At 38.5% G+C, this 13,169-nt stretch overlaps 1 protein-coding gene across 6 annotated transcripts in view; it reads left to right on the top strand.

The window, feature by feature from the left end:
* The window catches only part of TNS3 (tensin 3), a 413,597-nt gene that overhangs the window by 231,790 nt on the left and 168,638 nt on the right, over positions 1–13,169 (top strand). For 5 of the 6 annotated variants that reach the window (XM_050937640.1, XM_050937639.1, XM_050937643.1 and 2 more), the window contains 3 exons: positions 6,914–6,966; positions 8,992–9,163; positions 11,760–11,810. In XM_050937640.1, coding sequence (XP_050793597.1) covers positions 6,914–6,966; positions 8,992–9,163; positions 11,760–11,810 — 276 coding nt within the window. The remainder of the gene's footprint in view (positions 1–6,913; positions 6,967–8,991; positions 9,164–11,759; positions 11,811–13,169) is intronic. The other variant, XM_050937638.1, reaches the window with a different exon arrangement.

Raw genomic sequence — 13,169 nt, 5'->3', positions numbered from 1 at the left:
GGAAGCAGGCTCAACAAAGCCACTGTTTCACAACACTCAGGTGTTGCCACAGAGTATTGACTCTCTCTCTCCAACACACTAGCCATCTTAGCTGTGCAAGAATACCATATGGCATACACTGCACTGGGTATAAGCCCAGCACAGTTTACTTCTTCCAGAAAACTGCTGGGAGACACTCTGTGACTCAGAGCTCCACAGTGCTTCCTGGACTGTTCCTGGGACAGCACAACTATGTGCTGCCTATTGCTCAGGGCAGGTCATAACATGACAATCTAACCCACCCTCCCTGGCAGTTTTACTTTTTTGGGTAGCCTTATTCTCTGCTATTTTTTCCTCATGTTTTGTAAACTACTGGGCTGTGCTCTCCTGTGCTGCTGAATTAGACCTATAGCCTGATTCTTTTCCTGAATAAAGAAGAAGAATCTCCACAACAATGTAAGCCAGAAGTAACTTCAGTCAATATAAAACCATAGAGTAGAACTGTGTGCCTAATCTGAAAATGGAGAGAGGTATCTTTCATAAATTCAGTAGCTCCAGCAGCACCATTAGATTCACCTAGCTGGAACATAGCCATGATGGCATATAGAATAGACTTCCATCTTCAATGGTCCTTTGCATGTTTTCTTCCTTTGGCAGGAGTCAGTATGAGAAGATTTAGGCTTCTTAAATACTTCAAAATTGCATCTTCCAAGCTCACTGTTTCCTTCAACTTCCACTCTGTAAACCTTCTTTAAAAGCATATCATCTTCTGTATGTATGACATGACGTGACCCCACTGTTGCAGTCATCTGAACTGGTGCAAGATTGCTGCTTGCTGGGATTGGCTGAGTACCAATGTTGAAAACTGTTTCAGAAATCACAAGCAATGGATATATATCAAAGGCCAGATTCTTCTCAGCTTCAGTTTTTTCCATTTCAAATATGCAAAGAAATAACTTATTTAGGTGTTAAAATTTGTCCTAATCTTCCAAAAATTGCTTCTATGAATATGGACTATATATTAAAAGACATTTCCAAGGATGTGGAGAGGTGGCATCTCCTCCCTCTGTCATTTCTAGGGAGAATAGAAATAGCCAAAATTAACAGCTGCCCAAAAATGACCTATATCATTAGCCTATTGCCTTTAAAGTTCTCTCCCTTGCTCTTTGCTAGAATAAATAGGCTTATCGTGCAGTGTTATGGGATAAAAAACAGTTTAGCTTGTCACACAAGACCCTTAAAAATAGGCTTGCCAGATTTGTATTTATATTATCTAGCATTCCAAATGTGTCCTAATTTAAGGTGGTTAAGAACATAAGAAGGGCCGTACCAGGTCAGACCAAAGGTCCATCTAGCCCAGCATCCTATCTGCTGACAGTGGCCAATGCCGGGTGCCCCAGAGGGAGTGAACCTAACAGGCAATGATCAAATGATCTCTCTCTTGCCATCCATCTCCATCCTCTGACAAACAGAGGCTAGGGACACCATTCCTTACCCATCCTGGCTAATAGCCATTTATGGACTTAACTACTATGAATTTATCCAGTTCTCTTTTATCAGTTCTCAAACTTTTGTAGTGGTGACCCCTTTCACTTAGCAAGCCTCTGAGTGTGACCCCCCCTTATAAATTAAAAACACTTTTTCATATATTTAACACCATCTTTAATGCTGCAGGCAAAGCAGGGTTTGGGGTGGAGGCTGACAGCTCGCAACTCCTCATGTAATAACCTTGCGACCCTTTGAGGGGTCCCGACACCCAGTTAGAGAACCCTTGATTTAGACCAATATCCTAGGCTCTGGGAACCTCCTGAATGATGATGCACAGTCAGATTTCATAATAAGGCTACAGAGCATTTTCCATTGTCTGTCACAGCAGTGTCAACATATCCCATTGTTTGCATTCAACGTCCAATGAAAATAGACTTACTGGTGGTCAGTCAAGCACTGTACCTGTGGATTTGTCAGAGCCCTAACATTTACTGGGTGCTTTGTTGGTTTGATACTTTCCCACTGTGCAATGCTGAAGAAAATGGTTCTCCTCCAGTAGCTCTGTATACAAACTGGCCTGGTTTGAGATAGAAACAAACTTTTCTAAACCATTTGGTTCCCTCTTTTCTGTTATATACCTTAAGAGGCTACCCACACCCTTAAGGAAAAATCCAATCTTTGTACCTACAAGATGAAACGCGTTGAGATGATTATAGCTACTGATCTTACTAATTCTCTTCTTCAGGGGCGGCTCTAGGAATTTTGCCACCCCAAACACGGCAGGCAGGCTGCCTTCCGCGGCTTGCCTGCGGAGGGTCTGCTGGTCCTGCAGCTTCGGCGGACCAGCAGACCCTCCTCAGGCACGCTGCAGAGAGCAGCCTGCCTGCCACCCTCGCGGTGCCGGCAAAGCACTCCCCGCGGCTTGCCGCCCCAAGTACATGCTTGGCGTGCTGGGGCCTGGAGCTGCCCCTGCTCTTCTTGTACCCCTATGTACCTGTGCATCAAGATCAAGGCAACCACCACACTTAAGACAATTTGGATAGAAAAAGGATTAACAAAAATTAAAGATATAATATAAGATTATAGACTGGCCTCCCTCGATTACATGTGCAACAAATATCAGTTACCGCAGTCTCTCAGTTCCTTCTTTCAGAAGCTATGCTCAAGAATTCATGCAAGGGTAGGAAACAATTGGTCTGTTTCAACCCTCTCACCTCTAGAAGAACATATTAAGAAATATGGAAACAAAAGTCACTTTGTAGGAATTATTTATAGGTGGCTTAATACTTTGCATTACCCTCCCAATCTGAGTCTCAGAGAAAAATGGGAAAGAGAACTTAACCTTACTATCACAACAGAAGCCTGGGAGGATATCTGGCTTAATGTGAAAGACGCTTCAAGTTCTTTATCCTCGTGATTCTTCCAGAACAAGATAGTAAACAGGTATTACTGGACTCCAGAATATTAAGGCTAGATTAGCAACACACAGTGAATGCTGGAAATGCAAACAGCCCTATGCCAGCCTTTCACACATCCTCTATACCTGTCAAAAAATGCATGTGTTCTGGAATACCATATTCAATGCTCTCTCAAAAACGTTGTGTTGCTATTTTTCCTTCTCCAACCTTGTGTATGTTGGTGATGCTGAATGAGTTGGTATTACCAGTTAACATTAAGAAATGGATTGCAGTAACTAATTTAGTGCACAGAAGTTATTTTGAGAAAATCTACAATTCCTCCTTCATGCACGGATTGGCTTAGTGAACTCTCTACTACTGTATTAATGGAATCAATGACCTAATCTAATAGAAATGCTTGGAAAAAATATGAGGATGTCTGGTCACATATGAAACTCTTGCATAAATTTGCAGTTTAGTGTATATATTAGTCCCCAGTACTCATAGGTTATGTTCTCACTTATTTATCTGTTTAGTCACTTCAACAATTGATGCCCTGCATGATCTTGATGGGTTCAGGTTTGTTTGTTCATTTTTGGTTTGGTTTTTTCCAGGTTTAACAAATAATAAACACTGAATTTTGTTGTTTATAGAGTATTTCCATTTTATGCATGTATTTATATAGGTTTTGTTTCATTGTGTTTATATTTTATATAAAAACAATAAAATGAAAGATTTTTTAAAAAGAAAGAAATCTGTATCATAAGTTCAGTGCTTTGTTTAATTGGCTGCTCAGTCCAGATTTGGTCAGAGAGCATAGTACAGCAGTGCTGGTTTTGCAGAACATCTGTTGTCAAGAAATCAGATTAGTAAGACATCCTTATCTACTTGGTGTCAGATTGTGTGGTCCATATTCCTACAAAACTTGACAAATCTGTGCATTTCATCAATGTTTGAGCACAATAGCACATTTTCCAAGATGTATGCTTTGCCTGCCATACCATTTGATAAATATCTTGCCCTCGTGGTATTTCGAAATTCAGGATAGCTCTTGAGGTTCTGTATTACAGAGATTAATTTGTGAAATCCCAGGAAATAAGATAGCCACAGAAATGTCTCACAGTTGTGGAACAATGTATGCAGTGTGTCATAATATATTTAGCATATCAGACCGTAGGAAAAATAGAAATGTGAGGAAAAGTTTCATTGCTTGGCTCAGAAATGATTGTATCAGGGAATAATGCTGGAGGAAAAGATACGTTACAGGGCGTATAGGGATGTGGGGGTATTTCCTTGGCTCCTTGCCATCTTCAAACAAATCATTGACTATAAAGAGTCAACATGTAATGTACAGGGTGACCTTGACATTGTAAATGGGTAAGAGCAATTTATCACATGCTGTCCCACCATATTAAAATGATGGAAAGTTTCACATGGTGAACTGAAATCTCTTTTGGAGTCTCTGCCTGACAATTCAGGGGAATGTGGGGAGTTTTCACAATTTCTTATGTTTATGTATCCACCATGACAGCTTATACAGTATCACAATTCCGTATATTGTGCAATAAAACATGATACCCAGACCAAATTTAAGGACTTTAAAAGCTTTTGCTTTAAACAGAGAGTCAGTCAAATTAAAAAAAAATAAACTACATTATAGGTACTTGGAGACAATATTACAAACTGCACTGAAAATGTACATATTAAGCGATTCCAGCTGTTAAGTTATGGAAACTGGCACAAACCGCCAATACAGTGCATGCTGCAGAAAGGAATAAACTGCTTTTCAGCATAGCATGCATGCAGTTAAGTACAGATGTCCCTAATAGGATTTTTTGTTCGTTTGTTTTATTGTGAGAGCTTTATTAATGTCCAGTTTATATGCTACAAATAAGTGGAATAAAGTTTCATTGTATCACTTCCTTCTTAGTAAAGGAATCCCCATACAGAGAAATGAAACCATAACTAACTGACCATTCATATTTAAGTGAGACTAGCTATTACATTTACCAAAATTGACAGAAACACTTAGTAAGGTGCTCAGTGTAGCTGCTGGCTGGCTGTCAGTGAGCCATGCAACTGAAATAGAAACACATTCAGCTAATGTCTCCTCTACTTGAAAGACTGATTGTGGGCAGGGATTCTGTTATGATTATTTATAATTTCCATATGGCAGCACCCACTGTATACTACGCACTTTCAAAACACTCATTATTTGAGAATATCTATGTTAAAAGGTTTTTCTGAAAGGGATTGAGAGTGGCCTGCAGTGTGCTGAGCTGTCTCAGCTCTCACCACTGAAGAGAACGGAAGGTGTGAATGTTCAGTACATCGCAGGTTGCTTTCAGCATCTCACAGAATCAGGTCCCAAGTGTCAATGTGTATGAGAGATACACAGTACGCTACTATTCAGACTTGTTTAAAATTCTTCAAAGCAGCTCATCGTTAGAAATTCTGGAACAGACGCATGCCAGTTATGTATATTTGGGGGTGTGTTGGAGGTTACCTGCTTTTGTTATATGATGTATTTGAACTGAGGAGTGGTGTCTCAAAACTCTTTCTTTGTCTTTTTCTTCTATAAAAGATCCTACAGCCACAAACCTATCCTAGCATAAATCAATCTATTCACGAGTACTGGGCATACAAAAGTTATATTGGCTCAGGTGGTCTGAATTCCAGCCTGTATCCTGACACACAGGTTTATAGTGCACACTTCTGTACTATACATGCAAATCAAAGGCAGGAGATGGGTGAGAAACCCCTGCTCTATACATATTTATTAGTGATTCATATGCTTTATCCCAAGCTCACATGCATATAAGGGCAGGACAAAGTCTGAACTGTTCCATATATTCTTATTTCATAATTATTGTATGTTAACAAATCATTTTTAACTTAGAAGTAAAATTTGACACTTTAGAACCTAGTCAGTATAACTGTTATATTATTACAAATGAAGGGGCCAGCTCTCAAGGTGTGGATTTTCCTGCAAAGCAAATTTGATTAAGACCACTTTATTTTAAATTAATTTATACATAGTACATATATGTAACAATTGTAATGGAGTTATTCATAACATATTCCTCTTGCTCATATCATCCCTTCCATGAAACAATTGATAACAAGGAAATATCTTTGCATTCAGTGGGCTCGTACCAAAACTCTGGCTCTAGCACCCCAGAAATAGAAATCTAAACTTCAAGTCTTTAAACTCCTCTAATTTTTCTGCAACAATTTAAGCCCTACCAGAGATTCTGAATGTGTAAGGCAAACAAGCCTTCATTTTCAGCGGAGGAGCAACTTGTGTGAAGTAATAAGGGTTTGTGTAAGGATTATGACATGCCCTGGTAATGTTTAGTACATAGTACATTTCCGTTATGTTTGAAATTATGGTCATAACAGGCTTCAAATCATATTATGACATGACATATTTTGGCAATGAACTAGAAAGTGGGAGGCAGCATTGTTTGATCTCATTATTACTGTAGTTTACCATTTTGGTGATGGAGGAGTACTGTGTGAATTTGTGGTTGAGTTGCCCAGGCAGATCTCTAAAGATAGATGCATTAACACTATGCAACTCTTGTGATTAAATTCACCTTCCTCTGTGCCTGTCATTGAACGCCATGTTCTGTAATGAAAATGAAGGCATCCAAAACAGGAATAAATTCATTTTGCTTCTATAGGAGGAATGTATTTGGAGTCCTCTTGTAAATCATTGCTGGGAAAGTAGGAGGAGCATGGTGATTCTGTACCATTTTTGAGGACCTCATAATAGTTTAAGTATCATTTTGGTTGAAACCATACGAGATGCACTTAGCCATTTGTGCTGGCATTTTGAAAGGATCTTAAGGCTACTAAGCACCTGAATTGCATATAATTTCAATGGGATTTCCCATTCGCAAGTGAGATTTATTTATTACAAAATAACTTTCTAATTTTTTTCATAGTGGAAAACTTCATTTTGTGAAATTAAAAGGTAGCCATGTTGATTTTGTTGTACCACGGAAATTACTAAACCGATCATTCTGTTGGTTTGTTTGTTTCAGACTTCTGGCAGTTTTTCAAAAAGCTCATCTTTCTGTTGTGACAAAGTATCACAGTAAGTATTTCTTTAATGGTTTTGCTGTATTATCGCACAAAACTGTTGTGCTGTTTTTAATTGCTCCTATGCATTGCATCTTTGGCAGGTTAAAGTCATATTTAAAGACATTCCAGTTGTTGTCTATGAAAGGCATAGGCCATAACATTTTCTTGTTAAGATTGTAGAGTGATCTTTTACTGGACATATGCAAAATACCAGATAAGCTAAGTATTTTCCTACAGGTAAAACGGTCACAAGTCACCCTAAGCACCGTATTATTCTCATTTATCTTTCATGCTGCTTCTTCAATGCAACTTTAATTACACAGATCTAAAGGCAGATTGTTTTCTTTAAGGGTAAAATTCACCCTTTACAGAGGGCCCAAGTGGGAGTTAAGTTCTGCATAGACTTTGTCCTGGGCCTTTGCACAGGAATGTCTTTCACCAAAAATAAAGTTGGGACTCATGAAAGTTGACAGACTGACAGCACAGAAGTTGTTTATCCAGGCCAGATTGCTCATAGGTCTGCAGTCCAAGATTATATCCCACTCTGCTAGTGTGCCTCAATCCAATCCAGTAAAGAGACCCACCCTGAGGGGTAAGAGAGAGTTCACTTTCCATGCCCAGCAAATACTCAGCCTATTATTTGCATCACAGGAGCACTTAAAATGTGCTAGGCACTTTACAGGCCTAAGAAGAGCTGTTCCAGAAAGCTTATCAACTGAAATACTGCCAAGAAAAAAATAAAATAAATAATTGGCAATATACAAATCTCCTAGAACTGAAAGGGACCTTGAAAGGTCATTGAGTCCAGCCCCCTGCCTTCACTAGCAGGACCAATATTTGCCCCAGAGCCCTAAGTGGCCCCCTCAGGGATTGAACTCACAAGCTTGGGTTTAAAAGGCTAATGCTCAAGCCACTGAGCTATCCCTTCCCCCAAGAAGGGTGCCCTGTTGTGGTGGTAGGTTTAATAGTGTGGGCACCTGTTCACTTGGGCTGAATACTGGTCGGGAGCTAGGAACTCCTGATTTCTAGTCCTGCTTCTTCCTCATGACTTGCAGTGTGACCTTGAGCAAGTCTATAGGTAAAATAGGGTTAATGATATTCATCTCTATTCTTCATGAGCATGTGAAGAGGTTTCATGTATTTGCAATGTGTTGAAGATATAAATCTCTAAACAAGTCCTAAGTATCATTTAGCTGCAGCTGCTAACTAGCCATTATATGGCAACAACCCTTTTCACGATTAACCTGGGCCAAAGCAGTGAGGAGAAGGAAAGGCTATTTTAACCGTTTTACATACTCTTTACTATGGTTCTTTCTGGTCCATGTTCAAAGTAAATAAATAGAAAGAACAAAACAACGTGTGCTGTAATTTCGGTGCTTTTTCTGTAGCCTGTTTGGACATGGCATTCAAAAAGGGTGCCCCTAACTCTGTTCATTAGAAACATGTGGATCGTTTCCTATGAGTGGTTTATGACAGAGAAGAAGTACTTGTAGGCCAAACTACTGGAAAAACTAAACCTAATTCTGACTTCATTTACTCTCTTGAAGGTAAAGCAGTTTCTAAACTCATATCTGTGTAACTTAGGGCAGATTTAATCATGTTGTATACATGAGTGATTTTAGAGATCACTTAAAGACAGTGTTTGTGATGCCCCAAAGAAAGAGCGAGAGATTATTGCAGCCACGAGTCTCTGTATGTCTGTAACAACTGGATTTTCTCCTGTTGGGAATAGAACAATTTCAGTTGTATTCATTCTTCTACCTTTCCATAACACTGCATATATAGGCCTGGGATTTTATAGGTGACACAGTAATGAACTCTCTTTTGGCCAGCTGCCAGTTGCTTAAAGACCTGAATAAATTTTGTTTTATAAGCTGTTTATGAACCGCAATTTCTATGAAAATATCAGGAACTATAAATACTGACTGATTCCCTAGTATGAGTCCAGGATAAAATTTCTGCTAATTAACTTCCTATTTTCTTGTCACACTCACCCTTCTCCCCTGCTCCTCAAACTGCCACATCGGATTTTTCGCAGAAGTGCAGACTTTGATCACATTATGGAGGAAGGCTATGAACTTGACCTGACTTACATCACTGAGCGAATCATTGCTGTATCCTTCCCTGCCAGCTGTTCAGAGGAAACGTATGTGCACAACCTGCAAGATGTAACCCGAATGCTCAAATCCAAACATGGAGATAATTACCTGGTAAGTGCAGATTAATCCTGTTTGGATATGCTATGTGTAATTCAGTTTTACCCCTATTTGCTGTACGATGGCTGATCTCATATCCTTAGTAACAGAGCCCAATATAGGCTCACTTACACCAATGTAAATTGGATGTAACTCCACCAAAGCCTATCTAGTTCACAGTTACACCAGTGCAAGTGACAGCTGCCCAGCATTCTTCATTCAGTCAGACAAGGAAACAGATGCAAGCTACCTTCTTGTTGACGGCAAGGCTGTATACTCATTGAACATCATGTTCATTTGCAACAGAAAGAGTGTAGGGATAATTCTCACTGGGTAAAACTCATTCCTACAGGATCCAGATGCCTCACCATGGAATGCATTTTTCTAGCAGCTGCAACTTGGGTTCTGATGATCTCTGACCTTCCGCCCCTTGATTGTCTCCACTATTGATTGTGAAACAGCACATAAAGGTTGCTGTTAGTGTGTTTTTGTCTCTTTCATTGACTTGATTTAGATGCATTTTTCCCTATTACTTATTTTCTATTAAGAAATGTAAGGTCCCGGACAAACCTCTAATGGGTTCCACATGCACACTCTTTTATGATGACCAAAACTGTTATTCTCTCATGCTGTGTGTGTTTTCTGCTTAGCACATTTAAACCCTGTGGTATCACTGTCTCTCTCTTTGTGCTTATAAATCATGGCCAAAATCTCTGCTGTTAATTGAAGTTATTTTTAGTTGACATGTGTAAACTATTAGAATAAATCCACAACTTCAGGAGGGTAAAATTACTGCAGCAGCTAGCTTGCATTGTTAGTCCATCCCAAGAACACCAGCCCTCTGCATTCATTCACTCACACCACATTTATTTATCCCAACTGCACTGTATAGCAATGATTGGACTCAGGCTGTGCTTTCAGTACTACCAATTCTGAACCTTTGGTCACATCAACTTTCCTGTAAGACAACCAGGGGTCTCTCTGGCACAAAATTGTAATGCTTTGAAAAGCATTTCACCTAAGTCAATGTTTCAAAGTCAGCCTAGATCAACTGTCATTGTCATGTGATGCTGTATTTTGGTATATGTGAAATAGTCTGGTGGTCTTGGTCCAGCCATCTAACTCTTATTAGATGTGTTCACATCCCCCCAAAAAATCCCACTGTTACATTTATACTAATTCCATTTTGTGTTAGGAAAGGGCCATAACCTCTCCATAGCTAAGTTTGCCAACAATTACCCATTGGTTTAGGTTTACTATAACTTTGGCTTTGGAAATATATTGGTTTGGTTGGAAAATTGCCAGATTTCCTCTGGAAATAAAGGAAAATGTATTTGCAAAGTCTGAAGAAAATTTGGCAACCCATTTTGCAGTTATAGTCCATTATAAAATTACCACTTTTGTCTAAGATTTCTTTGTCTCCCTCTGTTTCAAAAATGGCTTTTTTGAACCCCTTCAAATTTTCTATATTGTTTAATATCCTTGAAAATTTGCATTCAAGCTATGGCACCAATCCAGCAAAACACTTAAGCGTGTGAATAGTCCCAGTGAAGTCATGGAGGGCACTAACACGCTTAAAGTTAAACACATGCGTAAGCACATTCTTGTATCATAGAATCATAGAGTTAAAAGAGACCACAAAAGTCATCTAATCTACCCCCCCTGCCAAGATGCAGGATTTGTTGTGTCTAAACCATCCAAGACAGATGGTAACAGAGCCTGTAGAAATGTAAGCAAAGTAGTTTTGAGCCCAATCCTCCTCCCTTTGATTTCTTTATGAGTTATTGGCACCATTCTGCTGTCATTAGTGCCAATGGGAATTTTTGGCCATTAATGTCAATGGGGGCCAGGATGGAGTATTGTATGTTTGCATGAGCAAGTTGTCCTCTATTCAGTTGTTGCATATTGGAAAGAACACGAAAGGATCTTCTATAGTTAACAGTTACAGCCCTCTTTCTTTAGCTCAAATAGCAGAGGCTTGTGTCTTGGAGATCAAAGACCGGGGTTTTAGTCCCAGCTCTGCACATCTGTAATTATTATGGAGAGCTGATAGCGTCTCCTTAGTTAAGGCTGATTTTGGCCCTACTTTGTATCCATAAAATGGTTTAAAAAATAAAGTACTTTTTTAAAATTAAAAGAGCTCAAAAATGACACTTCTAAATTTCTGTGAAGTGTCTAACTTTTTTGTGTGCCCTCCTTTGTCAGCTCAGTGAAATCACCTGATATCACAAAATTCCAAACATAAGTAGATTTTAGTAACTATCCCTCAGCAACCTCAGTGATGTTTTCAAATTCACGTACAGTGGTCTGGTACAGTCTCATGACAATAAGTTTTTATAAACACTAATAGATTTTGACAGGCTGATGCAACAAGGATGTTTCAAAGGCAGAAATAATAAAATGTTTAAGAAATTGCCATTATTTGAAAACTAGACATGAATCAGGAATCACTGTTTCTAATAATTTGGTTATCTTAAGTGAATGAAAAATCTGAAGGCCCTCCCCGTCATTTAACTTTCTTATAACGTATTTTGGATGCAGTGATTTACCACAAAAGAAATTAAACATCAAGATCTCATACTTTATCTTTTCTTTTTTTCTTCTTGAACAGGTGTTAAACCTTTCTGAAAAAAGATATGACCTTACCAAGCTTAACCCAAAGGTACTGGTTTCGATCATAACGTACCTCACTTGCTAGACTTAATTACAGCATAAATGGGCTGCCATGAGCTTTCAAACTATACAAGCTTTGATGTACACAATGAAATGACAATTTTAGGAAGAGTTTAGAAAACCAAAGACTCCTCCCCTTTAATTTTGAGTGTTGTGACTTCTTGCATTTCAGGGCTATGTTTTACAAAGTTGTTTCCATTGTTTTCTTTGACTTTGCACATAAGACCTTGATTCAAAGTCCATTGAAGTCATTGAAAAGATTCCCATTGATTTCTGTGGTTTTAATGTCAGGTCTACATTATGTGTGTGCCCATGGAATATTTATGGCCATATAATGCTCCTTTGCTATGTAAACCTTAATGTACTGAAAATGATGAACTCACAGTTCAACATAACCTCATGTTTTGTGGATTTGCCTTCTTCTCTTCACAATTGCATCTGTGAACAATGGCAATGTAATTAGGAGAACAAACATTGTTGGCATTTTCTTTGTTCTTCTTCATAGCCCCCACCCCCCATTTTTATCCTCATTTTCTTTGGGGTGAGATGGTAGGTGTAAAGGGGTGAATATATGTCTGAGACTTGAGCTCATTCCCATGTTTAAGAACTATGGCAGGTTCAACAGCCAAACTTTCAACTTTCAGCAGCCATCCTTGGCCCATATCATCACAGACCTACAGTCACAGCAGCAACATTGTTTGGACCTAGCAGGGGTTCAGATTACTGCTGAGAAAACATAGTTAAGACATTTGAAGTCTGATCTTTTAACACACAGGCAGTTTTTATCACATGTTAATGAATGCATAGGATTTAGTTGGCTTACTATTTTTGGAATTTGAACAAGATAAATACACAGATAATGATGAGAAGTTGACCAAAAGAAAACTAGTTCCTTTAAAGGCAGGAAATACAGGTTATTAATAGAGCTGAGAAGGAAACAGTTTTCCTATCCCAGGAAATTTTAAGATTTTGAAATTTTTTCTTATCCTAAATCAAGATGAAAAGTCTGACATTTTCACAAACCATCTCCCTCTTCCTCTCCCCTCCACCACCAAAAAAAAAAAAAATTTGGATCAATCAAAACATTTTGTTTCAATAATTTCTAAAGACTTGTATTTTGACCTTTTATTTTATTTTATTTTTTTACTATGAACATGAATTTCTAAATGAAAACTAATTTTAAACCAAAAAAACTCCAGAACTTTTGTTTAGAAAATGTTGAAGTGGGACATTTTGACAATTGTTTTATTTTTTTAAATGGGAAATTTCACAAAGCCAACCCTTTCCTACACAGAGTTTGTTTTGATTAATCAAAATACATTTTGGAAAAAAAATCTCAGTCAGCTGT

This window comes from Gopherus flavomarginatus, chromosome 2 (genome assembly GCF_025201925.1).
Source record: "Gopherus flavomarginatus isolate rGopFla2 chromosome 2, rGopFla2.mat.asm, whole genome shotgun sequence".
NCBI lineage: Eukaryota > Metazoa > Chordata > Testudines > Testudinidae > Gopherus > Gopherus flavomarginatus.
This window is presented reverse-complemented; position numbering and strand designations above follow the sequence as displayed.